Source organism: Octopus bimaculoides, chromosome 5 (assembly GCF_001194135.2).
Source record: "Octopus bimaculoides isolate UCB-OBI-ISO-001 chromosome 5, ASM119413v2, whole genome shotgun sequence".
Taxonomy (NCBI): domain Eukaryota; kingdom Metazoa; phylum Mollusca; class Cephalopoda; order Octopoda; family Octopodidae; genus Octopus; species Octopus bimaculoides.
Window position 1 is genome coordinate 22,120,431 of NC_068985.1, and position 27,474 is coordinate 22,147,904.

At 32.8% G+C, this 27,474-nt stretch overlaps 1 protein-coding gene across 1 annotated transcript in view; it reads right to left on the minus strand.

Annotated features, from left to right (window-relative positions):
- LOC106883080 (uncharacterized) overlaps window positions 1-27,474 on the minus strand; it is a 441,666-nt gene that overhangs the window by 271,239 nt on the left and 142,953 nt on the right. Inside the window, exons 3-8 of the mRNA XM_014933964.2 lie at window positions 15,424-15,501; window positions 13,091-13,210; window positions 6,940-7,067; window positions 2,156-2,261; window positions 1,747-1,864; window positions 921-1,018 (exon numbers count right to left, since the gene is read on the minus strand). Coding sequence (XP_014789450.1) covers window positions 921-1,018; window positions 1,747-1,864; window positions 2,156-2,261; window positions 6,940-7,067; window positions 13,091-13,210; window positions 15,424-15,501 — 648 coding nt within the window. The remainder of the gene's footprint in view (window positions 1-920; window positions 1,019-1,746; window positions 1,865-2,155; window positions 2,262-6,939; window positions 7,068-13,090; window positions 13,211-15,423; window positions 15,502-27,474) is intronic.

The following is a 27,474-nucleotide window of genomic DNA, read 5'->3' on the forward strand; positions in this document are numbered from 1 at the left end:
ATATTATATATATATAGTCAATACCAGGTAATTACTGATAACTAAGAACTGATTTGGCTACATAGAGAAAATCTCATAAATAGTGGCATGTATGAAGAAGGGCATTCAGCTGTAGAAACCCTACCAAAGTAGACAATGGAGCATGATGTAGTCCTTGGACCCATCAGATCCTATCAAACCATCCATCATATGCCAGCATGAAACATGGGTGTTAAATGATGATGGTGATGATCTGGACTGCAAAGTCTCTAAAATGGATTTAAAGAATGCAACCAAAAATATCTTAATCTTCAGAAACTTGTAATGCTCAACAGAAACATAGTTAATTCTTAACTTATTAGCAGTTAACCAAGCAGTATTACCAGGAAGTTAAGAATTTTTCTATTCTCATGTGTGTATATAAATATATATGTATATGTATATATATGATGGGCTTCTTTCAGTTTCCAACAATCAAATCCACTCACAAGGCTTTGGTCAACCCAAAGACACCTACTCAAAGTGCCACGTAGTGAGACTAAACATAGAAACATGTGGTTGGGGAGCAGGCTTCCTACCGCACAGCCATACCTGCACCTATATATTTACATAATATTTCATTCGGTCAGTTGTGTATATTCAGGATGAATTATGAATAATAGACTACAATGTATTTCACATTGAATTATTTACAAATATATGGAATTAATATTAGAAAACATTTGATTTTTTACTGAAATGCTCAAAAACCTCCTTTAATAACTTCTTGAGTCTCCAGAAAAAATCCGATATTGTAAAACCATACGTTCACTGTTTTATAATTACTGTTTAGTAAATCATTCCAACTCAAAATACCTATGTTCTATCGTTTTAATTTTAAGGCTGTACCTGATTAAACTGTTGTTGACTTTAAGATCAAAATAAAATACAAAAGTACAAACCCTAATATCAAGTTCAGCAACTAAGTACCGCATATGCTCTTCCCTAAGTTTTCCACATAAATCACCAGGGGTCGTTGAAGGCATGCCAATAATGATATCTGAAATATTTAGGAAGGGAATTGTTATATGCAAAATAAAACAAGATGTATTTTAAAAATAGATGTTTGTAAAATAAAAATGAATTAAAATTTTTGGATGTGCGACTGAAATACCATTTCAACAAAGAAGCTTAGTTTACTGTATTTTTCACTTTTTACTTGTTTCAGTCACTGGACTGTAGCAATGCTGGGCCACAACCTTGAAGGGTTTAGTTAAATATATCAACCCCAATACTTACTTTTTAAAACTAGGTACTTATTTTATTGGTTTCTTTTGCCAAACTGTTGTCAAGCAGGCGGGGAAGAGATAAACACAAACACACACACACACACAAGTATACAACAAGCTTTCACACAGTTTCCATCTATCAAATTCACTATTCACTCACAGGGAATTGGTTGGCCTTGCCCACAATACCACACAGCAGGGCTGAACTAGAAACCACATGGCTACAGAGCTTCTTAATCTCACAGCCAAGCTTGTGCTATAGCCATGCATGCAGCTACAGTAGGTGATAAAAATCTGATACTGTTATAGTCTTAAAACTTACAAATATGAGACAATCACATTTAATGATCTAAGTAGATCTAACATGGTATCAAGTTTATGTTGTTAAAACTAGCTGTTTACATTTAGAGAATCAAACAAAACCATTGACAACTGGGACAAGCCTTTGAATTAAAACTGAAACTGAATAAATTTAGCTTGTTGGTGTATAAGTACTTACCAAATATTTTCCATAAACCTCGAGCCCAGCTTTTTATCCCTTCTGATAAACTGAAGAAATGTGAATGGAATCGGTTCCGAGCTGTAATCAGCAGAATTCTTAATGCTAACGCTGTGTCCTATAAGGAAAGGATGCAAGAAATATTGGTAAGATAATAGTTTATAAATGTATATTTTACAAGATTTTATAAAATTGTTGACTAGAGTAAAAGTTTCTTTGCTATAATGTATTTACCACTTCTATACAAATCCTATACAGATTTGAAACTTACCTTACTCATATTAATACATTGCAAAATGAATGAATCAAACAAATCATAATTATCTATTTTTTTCTGGTATTCGTTTTCACATTATTAGAGATTGATGATGTCACATAAAGCAAGAATTAGCAATGACATACTACTTACATCAAGAAGTGTTTCATGGGATCGTTTTGAACCTTTCTGCAGCAGTTGACTAAGATGCCATTTATGTGTTTGGCCAGGAAAATGAATACTGTCTACTTCAAATTCCCTAAAATCAATGGATAATGAATATGTAATTAGAAACAAAAATGCAAAAACAAATTTGGACAAACAGACTAAAGACATATATTTAATGAGGAAAGTTACAGCAATATTAAACAAAGATATGGTCAGCCAACAAGGAAGCTTCTATATATTGTTTGACCTACAAAAAATAACAATCAACATCTCCCTAAAAAAAGAAAATAAGAACATATTCCACAATCTGGTCCTAAATACACTATCTCTAAAAATAGGAATTTAAAACTGCTAATTTCAGGCTGAGTAAAAAGGAACGTTTTGAAACATGAAATTCATCAAAATATATTTCAACAATGCAGAAATTTTATACATCAAAGTAAGTACCATTACAATCAACATATTTTTGTCAACAAGTTACAAGTTTGTTTATTCTGGTAACATAAAAAAAAAAATCTGGTGTTCTGGAGCTGATGAACTCTTTGAATGCACTTTCAGCATTGGTTTGATTTTTGAACTCCTTCTCTTACAGGAAACTATCAAGGTGCTTGAAAAAGTGGTAGTCAGTAGGAGTAAAGTCTGGGGAATAAGTTGGATGGAGAAGAACTTTGTAGCCAAGTTCCCTCAGCTTCTGGAGTGTCGTTAGTGAAACGTGTGGTCAAGCATTATCATGAAGAATAATTGGCTCTCTTCAGTTGACCAGTCTGGGATGGAGGAGTAACAGTTTTTTGCTCATTTTGGTAATTTCATGGCAATATGTTTCTGCAGTAATGGTTTCTGCAGGTTTTAAGAAGTTATAGTGAATGAGTCCAACAGTACACCACCAAGCAGTTACCATAACCTTCTTTTTGAAGAGCTCGGATTTAGGGAAAGTTTTTGGTGTTTCATTTTGGTCCAACCACTGCGAAGAATGTTTTTTATTATTGTGCAGAATCCACTTCTCATCACAAGTTACAATATGGTTGAGAAATGGGTCGGTCTGGTTATAGAGAAGAAGCAACAAGCAAATTTCATATCTACACATTTTCTGATTTTCATTCAAATTGTGTGGTACCCATTTGTCGAGCTTTTTTGATTTTCCAATCGCATGCAAATGGTTGCAGGCAGTTTTCTGGCTAACTTGAAGTTCTTTGCTAGTTCTTGAGTGGTTTTACATGGCTCTTTCTCAATGATGATCTTTCACTGACTGTCATCGATGTCAGATGGGTGTCCACTATGTTCACAATCTTCAAGGTTTGGGTCTCCACTGTGAAATCGTTTAAACCATTTTCAAGCTGACCACTCACTGGTCAGTTCCTCACCAAACGTTTCATTGATATCGCAAGCAGTTCCAGCTGCTTTTATGTCCTTTTTTGAAGTTGAATAGCAAAATTGCTTGAATATCATGCTTTAACAGTTCCATTTCAGATGATTGTAACAATGGTGAAAAAAATATCAATGTTAATTTATTGATGCATTTGAGCAAGTTTATGTCTGTATTATCAGATAATTGCAAAAAAATGTCTAAAAAAATTCAAAACTCTGCAACAATCCAGTACAAATTCTTCATGATTCAAAACGTTGCTTATTTTTTATTCAGCTTGGTACTATTTGATTATAAGAACCCTGCAGCTCAACAAATCCTGTCAGACTGTCCAACCTATGTTAGGATGTTAGGTGATAATGATGATAGTGATGGTGGTGATGGTGGTGAAGACTAAAGATAAGATTTAAGACAACTTATATTATTTGATTGTAAGATTGCTTATATCATTTGATTATAACAATGTTAAAGGCAGCAAAGTGGCACAATTGTAAAGCATTGGATAGAATGCCTCACAGTGTTTGTTCTTGATTCTCTGCATTCTAGTTTCAAATCCTACCGAAGTCAACTTTGTTTTTCATCTGTTTGAATTCAATAAAAAGACACCAATCCAACCAATCCAAAGCAGTAGATTGGTAAAACTGTCAAAGAGTTGAACAAGATGTTTGCAACACTTGTTCTGGCTCAGTGTGTTCTGAAAGAATTACATGTGATGATACTGGAACCAAACTGTATCAGCTCAAGCTGGTGGCCTTTCTTTTGGATAAATACACAGGATACATAGAAAAGAGTCACTTGCGTGTTTGGCCAACTGCCAGTCTTTTTCAAAGAATCTTGCCCAGGCTTGTGCTTACATGTGAAAATGCATAGTCAGCTTTGACCAACAGAGGCTACCCCAAGGCTGCTTTACTGAGATTGATTTAGAGCTAAACAATAACAACAATGATATAATATTCAATAATTTTCTTCATTTAAGGAAATCAAGATTGAATCATATGCTTAATTAAGGTTTCATGACATTTCCATACTTCATACATATTTTATGTTAGAATATATATTTTGAAAAAATAATTATATTAAAAATATCACAGTATTAAGTTATCAAACCAATGTAGATATAGTTATGGTTATACAGTCGACTTAAATACAGCAGGCCATTTTCAAAATACATACATTATAAATTAGTTTTACCATATAATTAAATGATATATTATATAGTTAAACAAAACGAATACATTTTTCAGTGATAATACTGATGTTTTAACTCTTTAGCCAAATGTAATGCCTATTTATGCACATAGTTTTGAATCAATCATGCATTATCTTGTTGCTTCAAAAGTTTGATAATCCGACTGTATATTTTTAGAATGACACTGTAGAGAGGTTACATCTGGCCAGTTTGAGCACAAAACAGGTAGTATATTTGGGCCAGGTATGATCAGTTTAAATACTAAAGGGTTAAAATATATATTTTTTTTTAATTTACAACAGAAAGTAAGTCTTTCTCAAATTATGTATCAAACAAAGGGGAAAATATCCCAAGTAAGCCATATTATAAAATATAATATTGCAAAAGAAATTTCTTCTTAAAACAGATGTTACATCAACCTAAAAATATATATAATACAGACTCATCCTTTATTATTTTAACAGTGTTTGTCTTAAGCTAACCCTTTATTTATAAAGACGTGCAGAAAGAACGAGATGGAAAGAGAAATCCTTTTATAGAATTTGTATACCCAACTCAGTCAACATATCATTGGTTCATTATTTTAAGAGGTCTTATGACAGCTGTTCAAGAATCATAAGGTAACAGAATGTTGCAAATGCTGCTGATTCCACTGTACTTCTTCTGAATATTTAAGAACAACTCCACAAATAACACTCTGCTTTATTGCTGTAAAGCATTAATATGGATAAAAAAATATAGATAATTAAGTTATTCAAAAAATAAAGTTGGTGATTTTAGTACAATTTTACAGAATTATTGAATACATAGAGAAGTGACCATGTGATTAAGCACACACATGTACAAAATAATAATAATAATAATAATAATAATAATAATAATAATAATAATGATGATGATGGTTTCAAATTTTGGCACAAGGCCAGCAATTTTAAGAAGAGAGTGAAATCAGTTACATGGACATCATCATCATCATCATCATCGTTTAACGTCCACTTTCCATGCTAGCATGGGTTGGACGATTTGACTGAGGACTGGTGAAACCGGATGGCAACACCAGGCTCCAATCTAATTTGGCAGAGTTTCTACAGCTGGATGCCCTTCCTAACGCCAACCACTCAGAGAGTGTAGTGGGTGCTTTTACGTGTCACCCGCACGAAAACGGCCATGCTCGAAATGGTGTCTTTTATGTGCCACCCGCACAAACCAGTCCCAAATATTAATCTGGTACTTATTTTAACAACCCTGAAAGGATGAAAGGCAAAGTTGACCTTGATGTAATTTGAACTCAGAACATGAATCAGAAGAAATAATGCAAAGTATTTTTTTTTTCCTGGTGCCGTAATGATTCTGCCACCCCAACATCTTAAGACTACTACTACTAGTAATAATAATAAATTTTTACAACTTATATTATGTTTTGTATGCAGTCTGTTATGAAATTATTAGTATTTATAATTCTTGCAAAACTATTTCTCTAATTACCAAGCAACTAATCATTTGATTGCTCGCTTCCAATTTCCTTCAATTATTTGTGTTTTATACAATTATTAATTAGCTACATTTTTCGTTTCTTTTCCAATTCCATTTTAAATGAAATTTAAGAATATCAGTAAGTATTATACTCTCAAATTTTGAATGAAATTTCAGATTAAAGCAATGCAAACAAGTAACAAGTGATGATGAATACTAACTATGAAACTAAACAGTATGACAGAAAACTTAAGGAATGTCAATTGAAACAATGTACAGAGCAACTTCTTAAATATCTTAGTGCATGACAGATGTCATATATTGCTGAAAAACCAACTGAAAAAACGCCATTATAGAGAATAATAGCTAAAAAGAAATTGCTACATTATCTGTTCTAACACACACACACACACACACATATGAATACAAAACAAAGGTGGAGAAAATAGTATTTGAATACTAACTGTAGAGTAAAATCCTATTTTATTAAAGCTGAAAAAAATTCACAAACAGCCACTCAGAGTTTCACATAACTATTCATCAGACAGTCAAGATTATTCAGAATACTATTCATGACTGTCTAACAAATGGTTATGTGAAACTCTGAGTAACAGCTTGTAAAAAGTTTTTTTACCTTTGATAAAATTATAAATATGTATATGAAATTTAAAAAGTAACTAAAAATTACATTTCAGTATACATTGAATGCTGGGTTAATCTGTAAGGTCAGTCTTTTGTACTTACCCATTATCCCAAATACAGTAAAGCTGTTTTTCATTTAGTTTTTTCTGCACCCCATTAGGAAGTCGTGCTACCTCTTCCAATTCATCAAAGGTAGGTGCAATGAAAACATCTCGAAATGTAACTTTTTCCTTAAAAGACAGAAAACACTAATAAAAGTCACCAAAAAACAAAATTAAGGAGGAATACAACTAAAAGGCATACATTTATTAAGACTGTTTCATGACAAATTGTAAGGCAGTGCTGGGGCATTGCCATCAGAAACAAGTATAATTTCTTTTACTGAAGGTTCCTTTCAATTCTATGCAGAGTTTAAAACTCTACACATAATGCACACCCTTGCATTCAAATGCATAAAAACTGTTTTTTTCACATGTTGCATCAGCTGCAGTAACATATTTTACACTAAATATCATAAGGAAATGAAAACAAAAAACAAAAGAAAACTCATGGGGAGAGCAAAATATTATAGCCATGGATGAAATAAATTTGTTCAGTATTATAAAGAAGGACATGCAAGACAAATTAAAATAATTAGTAAATGCAAAAAATATTACTTTCATAATTCTAAGAAAAAAAAATGATATGACGTAAAAAGAGAATTCAACGAAAATATTTCATTAAATTTTTTTTCATGTCACACCATCCTCCTGTACTCAATAGCAATGTTTCCTCGACTATTTGCTGTGGGTGTGCACTGAAATTTGCACTGTGTGCAATTTTGTGCTTGTTTGCAAAATATATATGCATCTATGGGAGTAACCATTGCTCAAATTTCTTCAATTAAAAAAAATCTGATTTCATTTTGAAAACCTTGTGTGTGCACATTCTTTCCTTTTCTTAGCCGTGAAAGTTGTGCGTGAAAGCTTAGAGAGAACACTGGTCATCATGTGTCTTATTCCTGGAATGGTGAGCAGAAACCTCCTATGGGGCAAGTGGATAACAGGAGAAATCTTCAGAGGAAGAAATTCTGTCAAACAAGTGTATGATGTCTCAGCTTGGATCTGAACTAGGAACCATTACAAAGGAAAAAGTTTCATAGGTAACACAACAGAAATAGATGTTCAAATCAAATGATCAGTGAAACATCACTCACACACACACACACACACACACACACACACACACACACACACACACACACACACATGTGGTAAGGGAGAGAGCTGGAGATAAAGAGAGAAAAATCAAAAAAAGAATTGTGGTCTGTGCAAATGCTAAGGACAGGTGGTAAACAAGAAAAAAACAAGTGGAATAACTAAATATTTTACCATAAACTAAAATGCAATGATAAAAATAAATGGAAAAATATGGAGATCATAATTTTCCTGATTACTAATCTAATATTTAGAGTGTATATTTATACTAACATATTGTACATATATACCAGTGGCTTTCTTGGTTAAACTCAAGTTAAAAAATAATGAGTTGTATTTCAAATCCAGTCTGAGCCATATCCAGGAATAAGACACTTAGTGTCTATCAGAGAATGAACCAAGTAAAACAGCACAGATACAGTCGTTTTATTTTTTTGCTTGTTTCAGACACTGGACTGCAGTCATGCTGGAGCACTCCTTGAAGGTCTTAGTCAATCAAATGATCTCAGTACTTCTTTTAAGTTTGATACTTTTTCTCTATCAGTCTCTTATTGTTAAACTGCTAAGTTACAATGACACAAAACACAATGACTATCAAATGGTCAGAGGTAAATTCAAAGGCACACACACACACACACATACACACACACACACAATGGGTTTCTACACAATTCCAACTATCAAATTCTCTCATAAGACAATGGTGAGCCTGGAGGCTTATAGAAAACATTTGCCCAAGATGCTGTGTAGTGGGACTGAACCCAATGCCACATAGTTGCAAAGCAAACTTCTTAACCATATGACCATGCATAGACCAATTGTAAATATATTGTAAACATATACTTTAAAGTTGAGATTAATAGTCTAGAAAATTATCATCTTAATAAGACTAACTCTTAGCAGTCATCTGAACATTTAATATGAAAATTTCTTACAAGAAAAATATTTTTCTAAAGATGGATATAAAATGCAGGAAACAATTCAATGTGTAAAAGGATCTTATAGTTAAATACAAATGGAAGATAAATTAGCCTAAAGTCCCCCTTTGTCGACTCTTTTCTAAAAATGATTGCCACTTTTATTTTTGATCAACATTTAAATGTTACCGTAATTTTCAGCAGTTTCATATCAAACTGTAAAGATTTAAACTATGCCTTTTGTTCATGACTACATAAATTAGCAGAATTTGTCTTAGATAAATAAAAATTCTCATGTATTTCTCTTTGATATCTTCCTCAATGATGAACCTGATATCCTAAAGACTCACTTGGACTTTGCCTTCATGCAATGTATGTAGGGCATGTCAGTTTGCTGGAGCCAATCTTGTCTAAATTGTGTTCAGAGGAGTTGAATTCAGTACCTCAAACCAATAAAACACTTGTCAATTTTATAACTAATATTGGTGAGTTGTTTAACCCTTCAGCTTTTAAACCAGCTATATCTGGCCCAAATATTCTTCCTGTTTTATGTTCAAACTGACCACATCCAGCCTCTCACATCTATCCGACACAATGTCATTCAAGGCATTAACAATCATATCATCAAAATCTTAAAGCCATGAGATAATGCTTGATTAATTAAAAACAACGTGAATCAACGAGCATAACATTTGACAGAATAATCTGATTGCTAAAGAGTTAACCAATATTTTAACACCCTAACCACACTTCCTTTATCTTCTCTGTATGAAAATATATAGAATTATAAAGTGCAGGCATAGTTGTGTGGATAAAAAATTTTGCTTCACAACCACATGGTTTTAGGTTCAGTCATTCTGCAATGGCACCTTGAGTAATTCATTTCTGCTACAGCCCTGGCCTGCTAATGCCTTGTGAGTAAATTTCATAGATGGAAACTGTTAGATACTGTAAGATACTGTAAGAATTTACTCATCTCTCTAGATCAAGCCATGAAGTTATGTTACTATAAGTATTCCGTAAAGGAAAGCTTATATCATCAATATTACTTTACAGTTCACTTTCTTGCATGAGGTGAAAGATTTTAATGCATATTTTTTAAGGCTGAATGAATTTACTGTTACCAACCCCAACCTGTTTCCAAACAATATAATATTTCCCATAGTCCATCTAATATGAACCTCAATGACATGTTTTCACTGCAGACACAACACCATTTTCCAAACAAAAATGGTGTGCATGTGTGTGCACTTGCAAGTGTGTGTGTGTGTGTATGTGTGTGTTTGTCTTGGCATTTGTGCACTGCTTGTAAACAAAGTCATCAGTTATACAAAAACATTATCATTTGTCAGTAATCTTCTGTGAAAACATGTCTGATCATCAAGTCCTTCATGTCTGAAAGACAGCGGGGAATATTACCTTTCTTGTAAACTAGTAAGGATTAACATAGTGCACATCCAGCCAGAGAAAAACATGCCTCTATAAATTTTGTCTGACCAATGCAAGCATGGAAAAGTAGAAGTTAAAACGATGACAACAATGACAATAAAAGCTTTTCTTTACAGAATGCTTATAGTGACATAACTTCATAACTTAACCTAGAGCTATGAGTAAATATATGAACACAGTTTGCTCTTTGGCAAACAGAAAAAGCTTTGAAGCAATCATGCCATATTCAGTTAATGCAACAAATACAATAAAACCATTTGCAAGTCATTCAATAATAACACAAATAGGCATAAAAAATGAGAGCTTGAAAATATCACTCTCACAGAAGTCAAGAATCTGAGTCAGCCATCCAATAAACACCGAATTCAATATGGTATATTGGAATGGATCAACTGAAATAACTTCAGATTGATCAGCATGCTGATGTAACCATTTATTATTATACTTATGAAAACAGTTTGTACAGCTATATAACAATATTAGCTTAAACAAATTAAACAGAGTTCTGAAAACAAACATCAGAGAACTACTGGGTTAATTAATTGATAAGCATTATTCATAATTCAGTAGGTTCTTGTGTAGAAAACAAAGACAAGAACTTTGCTTTAGTGACATTATGACAATAATATTAATGACTGTAAAACACAAGAAATTATTACATTGGTCCAAGAAATCTAAGACAAATATAAGTATATTTGAGTAACTTTTAATTTCTTTTCTACTTTAGGGGCTTCATGTATTAAGAAAATTGTTGAAATATGTATTTTGTAGAAGATTGTTCTTATGACCTTGGATAAGCAAATACTCTCCTCACTCCTTCTCTCTCTCTCTCCTTCTTTGTGTATGTGTGTGTATGCATGCACATATGCATGTGTACATGTATATATGCATTTAAGTATGTATGTTTACATGAATGAATGAGTGAACAAATGAAAGGAAACAGTACTCAACACGTTTGGTTGGAATTACATGGATTTAATAACAGTTTAACTCAGCTCAACATTACATTCGTGGGTGTAGGACATGTCCACCTCCTCAGAACATCTGATCAGGTCTTTGCTTCCCAGCCATGTGGTTTCAGGTTCAGTCTCACTGTGCAGCGCCTTGGGCAAGTGTTTTTTAGTACGACCCAGGATGGACAAAGTTATGTGAGTAGATTTAGCAGGTGGAAACTAAAAGAAGCCTGTTGGACACACACACACACACACATACATATACTCATTCAAACTCAAATGTGTTTGTAGGACTTGAATGACCTCTTGTACTCTCTCCTTCCAATTTGTGTGCTACTTTTGAGGGTGATAAGCTGAAAAAACTTGGGCACTTGCTTAAAGATTTCCAATGCCTATTATTATTGGGTCCTCAAGAATCCACTTTTTTCTAGTGACAGGACACAAGATTTGAATCCAAAATGCATGGAGCCACACAACATAAACTTCAAGACATTCCACTTGAAGCTCTACAAATTCTGCCAAGATTATACAATATAGGTACAAATATAGCTGTATCTATATTAGTTGTGTGGTTAGAAAGCTTGCTTTGAAACTATGTGGTTTTGAGTTCAGTCCCACTGCATGGCACCCTTGGGTAAGTGTCTTCTGCTATAGTCCTAAACTGACCAATGCCTTGTGAGTGAATTTGGTAGATAGAAACTGTGTGGAAGCCTATCATATGCATGTATGTATGTATGTATGTATGTATGCATGTATGTATGCATGTATGCATGCATGCATGCATGCATGTGTGTGTGTATTATATATATATATATATATATATATATATATATATATGTGTGTGTGTGTGTGTGTGTGTGTAGAAGGTTGAAGAGGAACACACAAGTTGATATGTATAAGGTAAATAAGACAAGGTAGGAAATGCTAAAATAATTTGATCATGAAAACCCTTTTAGTACTGGTTTCAGTCATTGAGACTTTTTCAACTTAGAGTAAAGTATGAAAAACATTAAATTGTGGAAAAATTAAATGAAAAGATTTTTAAGAAAAATATTTCCATAGTATTCAAATACAAGGGGCATTTTCCTTGTTTCTACCTGTCTCTATTTCTCTCTTTTTTTACTCTTGTGGGTTCGATATATATATATGTGTGTCTGTGTGTGTACGTATGTCTTGTGTGTGTATTTGTTACCAGCATACTCTCACCATTTGACAACCAATGTTGGTTTGTTTATGGCCCCATAAATTAGTGGTTTGACAAAAAGAGACTGATAGAATAAGTATCACATTTTAAAAAAGCATAAGTTGATTTGTTGAACTAAATCCTTCAAGGCAGTGCTCCAGTATGGCCACAGTCCAATGATTGAAACAAGTCAGAGGTAAAAGAAAGAATTGATTTATTCAGCTCTCCATCGTAACTTAGCTACTGGTCTACCTCTTCATTAACATCATCTTCAGTGTTTGTTGTTTTCAAAACCTATATACTCAGTCCTTTATTCTAAGGACTTCTAACTTTCACCTTTCTCATATGCTCCAGAAATAACTAGTCTTCAAACTTTCAAATTGTGTAGTAATCATATCTATTTAAGCCATTCTTTCTATGCTTCTTATGCAAGAGAAGAGAGCCTCAGGTGTTATCTGCTGCATTATTCTTCTACAGTCATAATGATAACAAAAATTACAACAATTATAGTTAGTTCTGCTGATGTACGAATGTAAAACAAGACATTTATCTTACAGGCTGTTCCTTGTTAGCATCTCCATTGGCAGCATTTGTTTGTTCTGCATCATTGTCTGTGATAGAGGCAGGAAGAACAATTGGGAATTCTCGCCAATGAAATAACATCTTCTCTGCAAGCTAAATTGTAGAAAGACAAAACAATGAAAGTAAAAGAATAGCTGTTTTTCTTTGTAACAAAGAGATATTTATAAATATTTTTTTTTCAAATATTATTACTTCTAGCTAGAACATGCTGTGTTGAATATTGCTGGAAGATAATACCTTTCTAATCAATTTAGCTTAGTAAATAACTAGTTGCCTATTTTGCATTAATCTCATGTTGCTGTTGTTTAACCCTGGGTTAACTCTGATCAAGCAAACTTATTATCAGACGCATTTCAGCTGCAATCATCCCATCATTTTGTTTTCATAGATATAATCATCATCCTCATCGTTGTTTAACGTTTGCTTTCTATGCTAGCATGGGTTGGACGATTTGACTGAGGACTGGCAAGCCAGCAGGCTGCACCAGGCTGCACCAGGCTCCAATCTGATCTGGCAGAGTTTCTACAGCTGGATGCCCTTCCTAACGCCAACCACTCCGAGAGTGTAGTAGGTGTTTTTACGTGCCACCGGCACGAGGGCCAGTCACATGGTACTGGCAACGGCCACGCTCAAAAAGGTGTTTTTTACGTGCCACCTGCACGGGAGCCAGTCCAGCGGCACTGGCAACGACCTCGCTCGAATGATTTTCTAACGTGCCACCAGCACAAGTGCTAGAAGGCAACACTGGTAAATGTATCTAAAATTGTATTCTTCCTTTTTTTTTTAAGATGGTAGGAAGTGATGAGGCACAGAGACATAGCTTGTTATTTCTAGCAAACAGAAAATCTACCCCTGAGCACATTTTTCAAAATTGGCACCTTTTCAACAATTTTTTGTGCAATAACAGTCAAATCTGTTTACTATGTTTTTTTTTTTTTGTTTTTTTTTGTTAATCACATGGAAGAACTTTCGGGTGTCATTGCTTTATTTGACCAACTTCCCGTGTTTTTGCTCAATCTCCTGTGATGTGTTGGTGACCGCTGATATCTGAAGAACCAAAATAAACCCTGATGTCATAACCTCTTAACACTGGACAATCCCATGGAGTTTCATCTTATTCATGTCACACCAATATCAGTAGTTGTAATACAATTATGCATACCATAACTAATGAAATATATCGTGTGATATAAGAGAAATGAGTTTTAAATTGTTTGATATGTGTCACAACACCCTTTTTTTTATATATATTTGCTCCCCATAACTTTAGAATGTGGCTATGCTACTGTTTCCTTGATAGATCAGATGGCTACTTTTTACTTTTACATTCCATTTGAAATAATAAAAATAATTTGAAAATTTTCAATATAAAAATCTTCTAAATTAAGAGATTCTCCAAATTGAACCTAATTAGGTTTAATATTCCCATTTTAAATTATAATAATATATAATGAACTTATTGTCTACAGTGCTCAAGTGCACAACAATTTAATATTAAAATGCCATTTTTTAGCACATTATATGGAGTGTGCAATAATAGTTTTTCTCTTCTTTTCTTGTGATTGGCTTAGATTTTAGTAAGAAATTATTAATTCTGTTCTTAATCAATACCAGAGATATTCTGTGGGATTGGATAAGTTTGCATGCCGAGAGGAGAAAATGAATTTAATGTTTCTGGTCTATCGAAACCATCAAACTTCTTTATCTCCACTAAACTGATTTATCCACCACAAGGTTCAGTTCTTGTGATGTAGTGGCTTGTGTGCCTCATTGACCCTGAGATCTATGCCAGCAGTGCATAAGCTCCAGGTAGGTCAAAGAATAGAGACCAAACAAATATGGACTACCTCTTCACTAAGGTAAAACTGGGTTTGTGTAGGGCCAACAGCTCTACCTAGAAAAGGAGCAAAGTTACAGATGCCAACAAGACCTGGAAGAAAAAAAGACAACCCAGAGTCAAGACGAGTAGAGAAAAGTTGTCAATGGCCTATTTTCTGCAAGGAGCAAAGGGAATAATTTTTTAAAATACTGATTTATACAAACTAGTTTAGATTCTAAACAGTTTAGATTCTAAAAGAAAAATCAGTGAAAAACTTCATTGAATCAATTTTTGCTGTGTCCTATTAAACTGTGATCTATTAAAGCAGTGTTGTTGAACAAAGAAAAGAAGAAGCATTGATAAAAATATTTCTTTTAAATTGCTTTAAAGCTCAGAAATAATTCAAAATAGTCAAATTATAAATTATGAAGTCATAATTTACTCTGTACATTGTATTTATGCAAAATATAAAAATTATTTTACGTACATTCTTAATGGAGGACATGACACCTGCCATTTCAGAAGGCACGTCTGCAGGGTCATATTGGAAAAGAAGTTGTTCTTTCTGAAATAAAATATATAAATAAAACATTTTAAAACAATATGATTAAAACAACTGTCTGTTATTGAATAACAGAAATTTATAACATTCTTATACAGTAGTAAACAGTACTATAAGAACAATACTAGCAATCTGAGGAAGCATTTTATACTCTCTATAGCTTTTTTTGATATTGTGTGCTGTGATGTAGATACTATTGTTGCTCATGTTTCTAGGAAGAAGAAATAGAAGATAACAGAAGAAGAATTTGTGGAAAGAAGTTCTCAATGACGAGAGCAGAGATAGCAATGATGGCGAAGATGATGAACCATTGCCCAAGAAACCCAAATTCTCAGTTGTATGAGAATCATTTTGATAATTTCATATTATACATTGACTTGACAACAGAAACTGATATTCAGCAATATTATCAACATTTTAGAGGCTTAAAGGAACTCATTAGTCAGAATTAGCATTAGCAAGTAAATAACAGAAATTTGACTCATTCTCCAAATTCATCCCAACTCTGCTATAACTGTTAATCCTGTGGATGATATGGATTAACCACCTACTGTTGATTCAATACTTACATCCTTAGTCACCTCATATTTCTACAAATAGGGGACAAGGACCAATGGAGTATCATAGCTTTACTAAATAACAATAAGCGTTATCACTTTTATTTCTATCTCTACTTTCACTACATTAATCTAATAAACCATCTACTACAGGTAACAAGCTACAGCACAAACTTCTTAATTTTTACATACTGCAATGTTAAATAATTTTATAAGATATTTCCAGTATTACCAACAGAGTTACACATACTAAATCTAGAAAATGTAACTTTTAAATTGTAGTTTATCATACAAGTAAAAGAAAACTATGTCAATGTATTTTTAGATTTAGGATCTCTTTATAACATATGCTATAGTTCTCCCCTTCCACATACTTTACCTGGTCCTGCATGCATGCATACAAGCCCAGACAGCTAGTATGAATCTGTGTTTTCTTGAAAACATGATAATGTCTCAATTTTAATTTTGCCATAAACAAAGATTTCCTTATTAGTCCTTCATGCTTTGCTTCAAACAATAAGTTTCCAAAGCCCTTCAATATTGCAAAACTTACCCAGTCTTTTTCAATGAAATGATATTGGTGGTAATTGCTTGTGTCATTTTATTGACTCTCTCTCTCTCTCTCTCTCTCTCTCTCTCTCTCTCTCTCTCTCTCTCTCTCTCTCTCTCTTCCTTTTTCTTTCACACATATGTAGACAAAAACTAAAGTATTAGTCATGGAAAATATATTAATAGCAAAATGTAACACAAAAGCTCAATACACAAAGAATGAAAATGAACTCTAGTAACAAAATAACCACAGTCACTAAGGCTAAGCTATTTCCTCATTGTTGAAAGAGACTTCATTTTAATTGTCAAATATATTTCAAATTCTACTACAACAAATGAAAACCAGAGAATATCTTAATGATTTTCACCTACAATAAAACAGCAATAGCATGTGTCACCATACTCATTTCACTATGAAGACTGAGAAAGTCTTGAAACTTTTCCTTTTTTATCAATTTATTTAGATATTAAATATGTGACCCAGCTCCACTCAATAAGTCAAATGCTAGGTGAGTTATAAGTTATCAGTTACACAACAAATTACAACAGAAATATGTTCACAGAAACACGCAGATGCAACTCAACACAATTTCTTCCAGATATTGGTAACCATAATAATTAATAGCTATGGTACTTTGCTATTATCAACAACCAACTTTTATTTATTAAAGGATTAGGTTATAGATTATTAACCAAAAAATTTCAAACTGAATCTTTAATTCTCAAAACACCAAGAAATCAGTTATAATTGAGATTATGGAAGCAGAACATTTTCAATGTTTCCAGAAGTGACTTGAGTATGCTGCCCACAACATACTTTCCCCAAATAAATTCAGCCAAATATAACTTCAGGTGTTGACGTGCAGTTCATCAGTGGTGTTTGCTGTGCCATTTAGCTGATCTCCACATTCACTCAATGATCTCAGTGTGAACACCACTGTGCTGATCAAATGAAGATATAAGTGAAGATTCACTTTGAAGTGCTCAAATCCAACCTCTTCAGCTTCTATTGTCTTGTAGACAGGTCAATTATCTGAGCAAATGATAGAGCTTTTTTCTATGGTATTCATTGTTGTTCCTTCACTACAATCACCAACTATGACCAAAAAGTACTTGATCATCTCCTAACAGAGTCCTCCAAAGATCCACTGCTGAGGAAACATATGAACAGTATTGTTCTTATGCTTAGTGAACAAGCTCTTGATTTCAATGATTAATCCTTTGTCTCTGATCTTATCTCTTGGCTCAAGTATTTGGTGCAAATTTATTGCATGTAGTTGTTCCAGTTGAACAGTTGTGTTCTTGTTTATGCCTCATTCCTCCTCACAAAACTTGACTGACATCACTTCCTTGGACCAGCAATATAAGAAGTGGTTGGCTGTCGTAAACAGTAGATGACTATCAGTGAACCAATTTCCAGTATGCATGTTGACCTGCTTTTGAGAAGTGGACTTCCTGCAATCCCACAAAACATACAAACCAAAGTACAGTTTCCTTTCATGACTGAGGCAGAGAAAAGATATTCATTCTAACAAAAAAAAAAAACTAAAAATACCAGAAAAATGTTTAGTTATATTTATCTTTTAATAAATGATAAGTTGGTTGTTTATAATAGAAAAACACTATAGTTATTATAGTGGCACAAAATGCATTCAAATACTGACCATAGATAGATAAAGAAAATTTTCTCTTCTTTATATTTGTTAACTTTTTCATAGGTATTAAGCAAAATATTTCATCCAATTACATGTTAGGAGGGGGTGGTCATCAAACACAGCTTGCTGGGTTTTTATTGTTTTTGAAATAGCTCTATATTAGCATGGATTGACTGATTCTTCAAATACAAATATTCATCTGAACCTGTTGAAGCAAGTATTTTTACAGCTGGTTGCCCTAACTATCCTTAAATATAAATTAGGAGAAACAGTTCGTTTTCTAGGTTAATAGTGTACTCATTGACAAATAAAACAGAATAGTTATGCTTAAGTTTGAAAACAGTACTTTGCTTGTTAGTGGTCCTGTATTTTATTGGAAGTCATTGTGTTTATTAATATTACTTTATCAAGAGAGCAGTTGTTTATTTAGAGCAGAGACTCTCAAACTTTTTGGGTCACCGCCCCCCCTCAGGCCACATAATACCCTCAGCGCCCCCACCCCTATTTTTATCTATAAATAAATATTTTATATTTTATTAATTTATATATACTATGAATCATTTGATATTTAATATAATATTATATAACTTGTATACAATACTATAATAATATTATAATAAATTCATAGCATCCCCCAATTCACTGCCTTCCCCCTAACGCCTCCTTTTTTTCTACTGCCCCCACCACCACCACATACACACTTAGGCACCAGCACCCACCTGCTCACTGGGGGGGTGGTAGCACCCACTTTGAGAACCTATGATTTAGAGTCACACAAAATGCTTTGCTATATTTAGTTATGATCATTTGCAGTCAGAGTTCAAATCCAGCCAACATCAACTTTACCTTTCATCCCTTCTAGTACCTGTCAATTATTGAGGTCAATGTAATCAAGTACACTCTGTATCAAAAGGTGTGATTTTGCATGTCTGCTAAGTTCACCGTCATCGATTCACTGTTTTTGATTTTAATATAACAGTTTTTAACTATTAATGGTGAGATACTATGGATATATTTTCTTGGTAAACTTTCCTGTAATTGTGATTTTTTACCAATGTTAGAAATCAAAATTATATAATCAAGGACAAAGTCAAGTATGACAGGGTTTGAACTCAGAACCATATTGAACAAATGCATCACTAGATTTAATTTCTTCTCTCATGCTTTCATGTTCAAATTCCATTGTGGTCCCTTTCAGAGCCTAAGATAATGAAAATATGTACTTGTAAAATACTGGAACTGATTCAGTGGACCATACCTTTCCCCATACACTCTTAACTTGAAGCCAAAGACAAATATCAATATATTTTTACTTCAAAAATTTAAAGAAAAAACAATACTAGAATTTATTTTTGTTTTCAATGTGAAAAACAAATATTAAACATGTTTCAGATTGACATTTGGTTTATTAATCTCAGCCTGATCTTTAAAAAGAATTTTAATTGACATAAAAAAATAAAACCTAAATGTTTTAAAGTGTCAATGGTTATATACACAAATTATAATGGAGACTACATCTTCCACATGAGATGAAACTTGGCAAATATTTGTGCACAGATATTGAATTCATTTAAAGAAAGAACAAAGAGGTTTTTAACTACCGATTATTGAAGAAATTATTTAGTGTGCTTAAATGATTCAATACAGAAAATTTTATGATCATAACAATGATAATGACAAACATAATAACACATTATCACATACACAAACAATTAACTAAAAATCTCAAATTAAAATGCATGGCTAGAGAAAGAAAAACAAATTTGACGAAAATTTGGCGCCAGACTATTTGGATAGAAATTTAAAGAAGAAATTTTTAAAAATCTAATTTGTACCATAAATGATGTAGATTAAAAATAATTTAATATCAAAACAATGTACATAAACTGAACCCAAATTTCTAACCTAATCCATAATGCACACTGGTTAAAATTAAATCTTGCTGTCATGAAAATTATTCTAAACTTGAAGGATTCTAATTTGATCATTAATTTCAAGGAAAAGTGGACAAATTAAAATATAATTTTTCAGTAAATTAATAGAATAATCCCAACTAAAATAAGTAACGGAATCTACTGGCGTTCATTCAGAACCATGGGTTTAAAGCTGTGTTATACTTTTGGATAAAATGAGTTAAACTTATTTTCTGGTCCATAGCTAGAGAATATGTTTTAGACTTCCTACGGAAATTGAAGGCAATAGACTAACATCCTATGCAATGCAAGACTTGTCTTTCATTCACTCTATACTAGATAAAAATAAAAATAAAAAAGAGCTAAGCACCAGACCTATGAAGCATTAAAACATCAAATTCTAATTTTCTGCTGGAATATATGGCAGTTTCTATTACAAGTACAAGCCAATTCTATAAATATTCATATATTACTTTGGTATTTCTAAATAGAGAGACTTTCAAAGTAGGAAGCTAGTTTGTAAACAACATCAATAAAAAAGGAGAAGAGTGTAATTAGAGCAGCCTACAGATAACAATTTCAAAAAATAAATCACTGAGGTTATTGCTGTATGATTGATTTCAAAATGAAATAAACACATGGAACAGTTTGATAAAGAGGGGTCTTTTTCTTCTTTTTTTAATGGGTTCAAAACCATTACAATAACTAATGCCTTAATGGTGTTAGGTTGACTCTCTTGATTTTTTGGTTTTTACTTTTTAATCATCAACTTTAATTTAAAAAGACAACAATATCTTCTAACCATACTTTCTGGGGTTTTTTTTTTTTTTTGGTTCTTACACTGTTTTCCCATTATCAGCTCATCTATTTTTCCATGTACATCCTAACAATTATTGACTGTGTATCATGTTCTTTTCTCCCTCTCAAAACTGACCAATTTATTTATGAAAATTTAAACAAAACAAAATGCATTAACTTACGCAAAACAATTATTTTGCTTGTTTGAAAAAATGAATTTTTCTTGAAATAAATTTATATATTTTGAGATTACTACTGGATAATTTTAACAAGCAACTTGAAAATAGTTGTAGCAAAAAATGTTTTGATAAATGCTTTAGTTGGCAAATCAAAACCAAAAACTTATTTCTTCTTGCTGATGTATCAAGTTCATTTTATAGTCTCAGTTATTTCCAATTGCTTTGGGTTTACATTCCTTTCTTTAATAAAATAATTATCTTGTAATTTGTAAGTAAAAAAAGAAATTGAAGAATTCAAAAACAACAACAAATAATTCTGCTTGAAAAACAATTCTCCACAATAAAACATATATTCAAAAGCTTTATTTTTGTTATAAAGATTCCATCGCCGTGTGAATTTAGTATTCAACTATTACTATTATTCCTTACAATACACATTATCTTTCTCTTTCTCTAAGTCTGTTTTAAAAACTGTCTCATGTGAATACTGTATTCTTTCTAACACAAACTGTACTCACACAAAACATGAACTAGTGTACAGATAATATCAATACTAAAGTGATATAAAATACTTTACTGAAACAATGTTTCAGCTTTTATAACTATTTCAAGCCACTCCTTTCATTGAATGCAATTTATCAATAATCATGCTGTTCAAAATCTGTTTCTATTATTTAAGAAAAGAAGAAAAAAAAAACAGTTTAAAGAAAGCTATTTGAAACATCTGTATTTTAGCGTAAGTTCCTCTATCCTATTTGAGGAGTTTAATAACATGGCTTCAAAGTTAAAAGGCATTCATAAAACAATACATTTTCTCTGTTGATAGGTTGGCCTCATTATCAAATGAGCTGATTATGTTAATTCATAGAATCCCGAAGTCACAGAGCAGAATATCCTGCTTATAGACTAAGTGAATGAAGGTGAAAAAAGCCCCCACATTTTGTATTGAAAAATAGTACTGATAAATGCAACAACTGTGTGTAAGGAGGGGAAGGAAGTGAATGAATAAAACAAAAAAAAAATAGGGAAAAAGGGAAGGAGGAACATAGATAATTTGTGAGAAAATAGGATGAGTTTATTTCTTCGTGTTGTGATAAACAGAACAAGATAAAAATTGTACAGTGTTTGATTAATAAAATTTGTAATGTATACGAAAGGTGACTATGAAAACATGGACAAATGCATAAAAATGCATTTACAAATAAATATATATTATAACCTTTTGGACATTCCACTAACAAAACTGGAATTTTAATTTCTTTCAAGATTGTGACAAAATAAAGGAGTAAATAATATAGTAATTTTTTTTAAAGTTAAATTACTTTGAAAAGCATAAAAATCAAATGATAATTTTCATTTTACTTTTTGCAAACACAGATTTATAAAAATAGTTAAATAAATAAATGGATGAAAAACAGATAGTGATTAATGGTAAACACAAATGAATAAAATAAAGTGCTTAGTGAATGAGATCTTGAGAAAAATATAAATCGTTAGAATATGCAAAAATAAACCTAGGAAATTCTAGATTTCAATCATTTGAACTTTTATTTAACTGGTTAAAATGCTGATGATAGCTGAAATATATTTGTCCTTAATTTTCTTTCCTTTTTCCTTTTTTACATCACTATCATAACCAATTTCAACTTATAGATGAGAATGTATCTGAAGCTGGATGAATTGTATGACTTTCTTTTCATAGAAACCACTAAAAGTGCTGATTGATTAGCTCAATATAGCAAAATAGATCTTCTTTCACAAATGCCTTACTATCTCATTTTGTGTGTGTGTATGTGTGTGTGTGTGTGTGTGTGTGTGCACGCGTGCATGCATGCACACACACATGCATTCATGCACATGTGTGTGTATTACCCTACCATCTTTCGATTAGAAATGCTAATTAAATCCTTTGTTTGATAAGCAACCTCTAAGCCATCGATCCACTCAGGCAGAGCTGATCACAACTATCCAACTTTTGACACATCTCTAATGATTAATAGAAATTTATGACAGTAATTAATTTAACTTTTTTTTTCCCTTTTTTGCAATGTAAAAATTGCCAATGATTCTCAAATCTGATGTAAAACAGAGTGTAAGCTGTAGCTCACACAAAACCATCTTTTGCTTACCTAATGAACTGTTTACAATAATCACGGTTAGAATCAAATGACAGTAGGCAGATATCAGTGGACCAAACTTCAAACGTTTTGTTTTTTGTTTGCATAGCAGCTTTCCATCATTTAATAAAGTATTCGGTGGAAGTTGGCTTACAGCTCTTGGAAGTGTATTAGATGTAGAAAGACATTGCTAGGAGTGGCACCTGCAGTATTTTTGGTGGGATCACAGGTTAAACTGATCTGCTGACCTACATAATCATAAAAGAATTAACAAAGTCCAGACCAATTAGCAGATTAAATGACTAAAAAGTATGTGTGTTGCTGTATAAATTGGGTGTTATAGGAATAGCAATGTTTATAGGAGTTAATTAGATGTAAATCATGCTCAAATACTATGTTAGTTTTATTAAATAAAAAGGAGGATGAATGTATTGGGAGAATGCAAACTTAATGACAAAACTAAGTAGATGCTGTCATAAGAAGTAACCATAAGAGATCTCCTTGCTAAAAACTTTTATTTAATGAATAAAAGATACCCCTCAGTATCCAGCTTTAGTAAGGTAGAGCACTTGGCCATCATGTCTGATGTGTTGGTCTCAACTTTAACCCTTTAATATTTAAACCGGCCATATCTGGCCCAAATATTCTCCTGTTTTATGTTCAAACTGGTTAGATCTGGCCTCTTACACCAACCCTACAATATCTTTCTAAACATTAACAGTTACCTCATCAAAATCTCAAAGCTACAAGATAATGCAAGATTAATTCAAAACAATGTGAACAAATAAGCATTACTTTTGACAGAATAATGTGAATGCTAAAGCGATAAATGGGACAGAATTGTAAACAGCATGGAGACAAACATTTTGTAAGTCGATTTTAATACCTTTGAAGACATAAGAGCTTATTGGAGAGAGAGAGAATAGTATATTTCTTTCAAGTCAATCTTTTATTTTTTACTTGTTTCAGTCATTGGACTCCAACCATGCTGTGGGACACCACCTTAAAGGGCTTTAGTCAAACTAATCAACCATCAACCACAGTACTTTATTTTTTTAAATCTGGTACTTATTCTATCATTCTATTTTGCAGAACTGTTAAGTTATAGGGACATAAATAAACCAACACCAATCATCAAGCAGTGGGGAGACAGACACAAATACAACAACATGCATGCATACACAGAGTTGAGGTACATGGCCTAGTGGTTAGAGTGTTACATTCACAATTGCAAGATTGTGGTTTCAAATTCCCAAACCAGCAGTGTATTGTGGTCTCAAGCTAAACACTTTATTCACATTACTCCAATCAACTCAGCTATATAAATGGGTAACGCTGCAACAGACTGGTGGAATATTGGGGAATATTGGCATGACCACCTAACCAGCAGGATGCCATCATTCAAAAGCTACAACAATGTGATGAAGTGCATTGTAACTGGCAGTGTATAACAACATCTGATTGTCTGGTCAATATCATCACACACACACACACACACACTCATATGATGGCCTTTTTCCAGTTTCTGACTACCAAATCTACTCACAAGGCTTTCCTCAGCAGGGGGCTATAGTAGAAGAGACTTGCTCAAGGTGCTATACAGTGAGACTGAGCCCCAAAGCATGAGATTGGGAAGCAAACATCTTATCTCACAGTCATGCCTGCGTCTAAATTATGTGTGCCTAGAGAGGAATTGTTTTCTTTTGCAAGTTCTTTTTTAGAAGTAAGACATTTTGAAGGAAGCAAATGATGAGAATTATTGTTATTTTGAAATTTACAATGCAATGCACAAAGAATTGACACTGTTCATTAAAAATACATTTTTACTAAAACAACGATTATATTGAAAGCTGAGTGATACACTTCATAATGTAGATTTTTGTTATGATCTTCCATGGATTACTGCATACAAATGATGTTATCTAAATACCGGTGGATAGATTTCTATTATACTACTAAATAATTTAATTTATCCCTTGTTGAAAACATGACAACTTTTGTTAGCTAAATGGAAGTCTTGTTTACTGATACAATTGTCCTAAGGCTAGAAAAGCAGTACAAGGACAGGTTTTAATCTCTAGTGTTAGCTTATTAAAAGACATGTCACATGTCAACCTTGCTGAAATATGTATGTTGTGATATAATATGTATTAACTTGTCAATGATATGTACTAGTAAAACATCAAGAGGTGTACGAATGTTGACAGTACTTGAGAAATCAATGACAAGGCATCATTTCTGGTTTTTGCTTTTGTTACTACAGCTTGAGTTCAACATAGGGACTTATTTCAGTTCTATAATGCCTTCTTTTGATTATTTTGGTTATTTATTTCTTGTTATGAATTTGTAATTGACCACAGGATATCATCAAGTAGGTGCAATAGTAGATTTGTTGTTTAGATTTAAATTAGTGAAGAGTGGTTGTGTGGTTAAGAATCTTGCTTCTCAACTATGTAGTCTTGAGTTCAGTCCTACTATGTGGCACCTTGAGCAACTGTCTTTTTACTTTAGTCCCAGACCAACCAAAGCTTTGTGAATGAATTTGGTCAATGGAAACAGAAAAAAAGCATCATGTATATATGCAGAGGGGGTACTCTTCTTTTTGGTAAGATGTGATAACTGTAAGCAAACAATGCAAGTGATGTCCTTTATCTTCTCTCTTCTGTGAAAAATGTCTAGCTATGAAAAATATTACCTTATTTGGAAACATTCCTCCCTTAGTTGGAAGAAGGGTGAAAAAGAAGGGCATCTGGTCATAGAAAATCTCTCTCAACACATTACATCTGACTCATGCAAGCATGGAAAAATGGATATTAAATGATGACAATAATGATGATGTACAAAATAGAATCTTGCAGCAAGCAAAATTTATCAACACAAGAAGGGTTTCAGGGCCTTTAAACTTACAAGCCACTGAAGGATGTTGAAACATGAAATGTGGTCCAAATATAAAATCTGGGTAGAAACTAAACACAACTAAGAGCAACTGCTGTTTATACAACTTTTCAGCATATCAACTATATTCCTATAATTCAGAAACAAAACAGTATTGGCACTACCGCAATATTTCCTCTCAATGGTTTAATAAGTAAACCAGAATAACTAAAACTTGCATCGATTGATTGTTAATTATAATGTTAATGAGTGCATAAGATGATGGATATTCCAATAAAGCTGAAAAAAATCTTTACAAGCTGAAGTTAATGCACTGGAGACTGGTTTATAACTTGGTTTAAAATGGTGCCCCATAGGGGTAATTATGTGATTCGCATGCTCAAGAAAAATAACCTTTTTTTTTTTCACACTTGCAACACAGGGTATCTCTTGAAGGACATTTTCTGTGGTCATGTCTATATACCATCATCATCATTCACTTAACATCCACTTTTTCATACTTGCTTGGATCAAGCAGATTTTAGTGAGGCAGATTTTCTATGGCCAGTTGTCTTTCCTGTCACTAACAATCACATGTTTCCAAGCAAGGTGATATTTCCACATTGCTGGACATGTTTCCATGGAATATTGGAAACAAAGGACACTGCTTGTATAACAATGATGCTCATTTACAACTATTCCATAATGTCAAGACAAGAACACACACACACACACACACACACACACACGATGGGCTTCTCACAGTTTCTGTCAATGAAATCCACTCACAAGGTTTTGGCTGGCCTGGGTCTATAGTAGAACACACAAGCCCAAGATGCCTTCCAGTGGGACTGAACCCCAAACCATATGGTTGGGGAAAAAACTTTGTAATCACATACAAAAAAAAAGAGCAAAAAAAAAGACAATGAACACTTCTCTGAAACAGCTGCTTGTTATCCTCCATTGTAACAGTAACAGTATTATTTATAAGCATATCTTGATAATAAACATCTTTAGAGCTAAGCTCTGGCTTGTGATGCAGCTCTTTCCAATTCTAGCATCTTACTTTCAGTTTTTAGACTACTCAACATTATTTGAGAAATAAAAAGTACCCATTATGGTATATTTCATATGAAATCCATACAATGCCCATTCTGAAGTTGTAATTCGTAGCCATGAGTTTTATGGTTTGAAGAAATTGATCCACAAATTCGGTTGGCTGTTGTCTGCAAGTTGTGAGCTGATGTACTACAACCTTCTTCATTGGTTTAATGAAGATATTTTCCAAGTAATTTATCCCACCCTCATAATTGTCTGTCTGTAATAAATTGGAA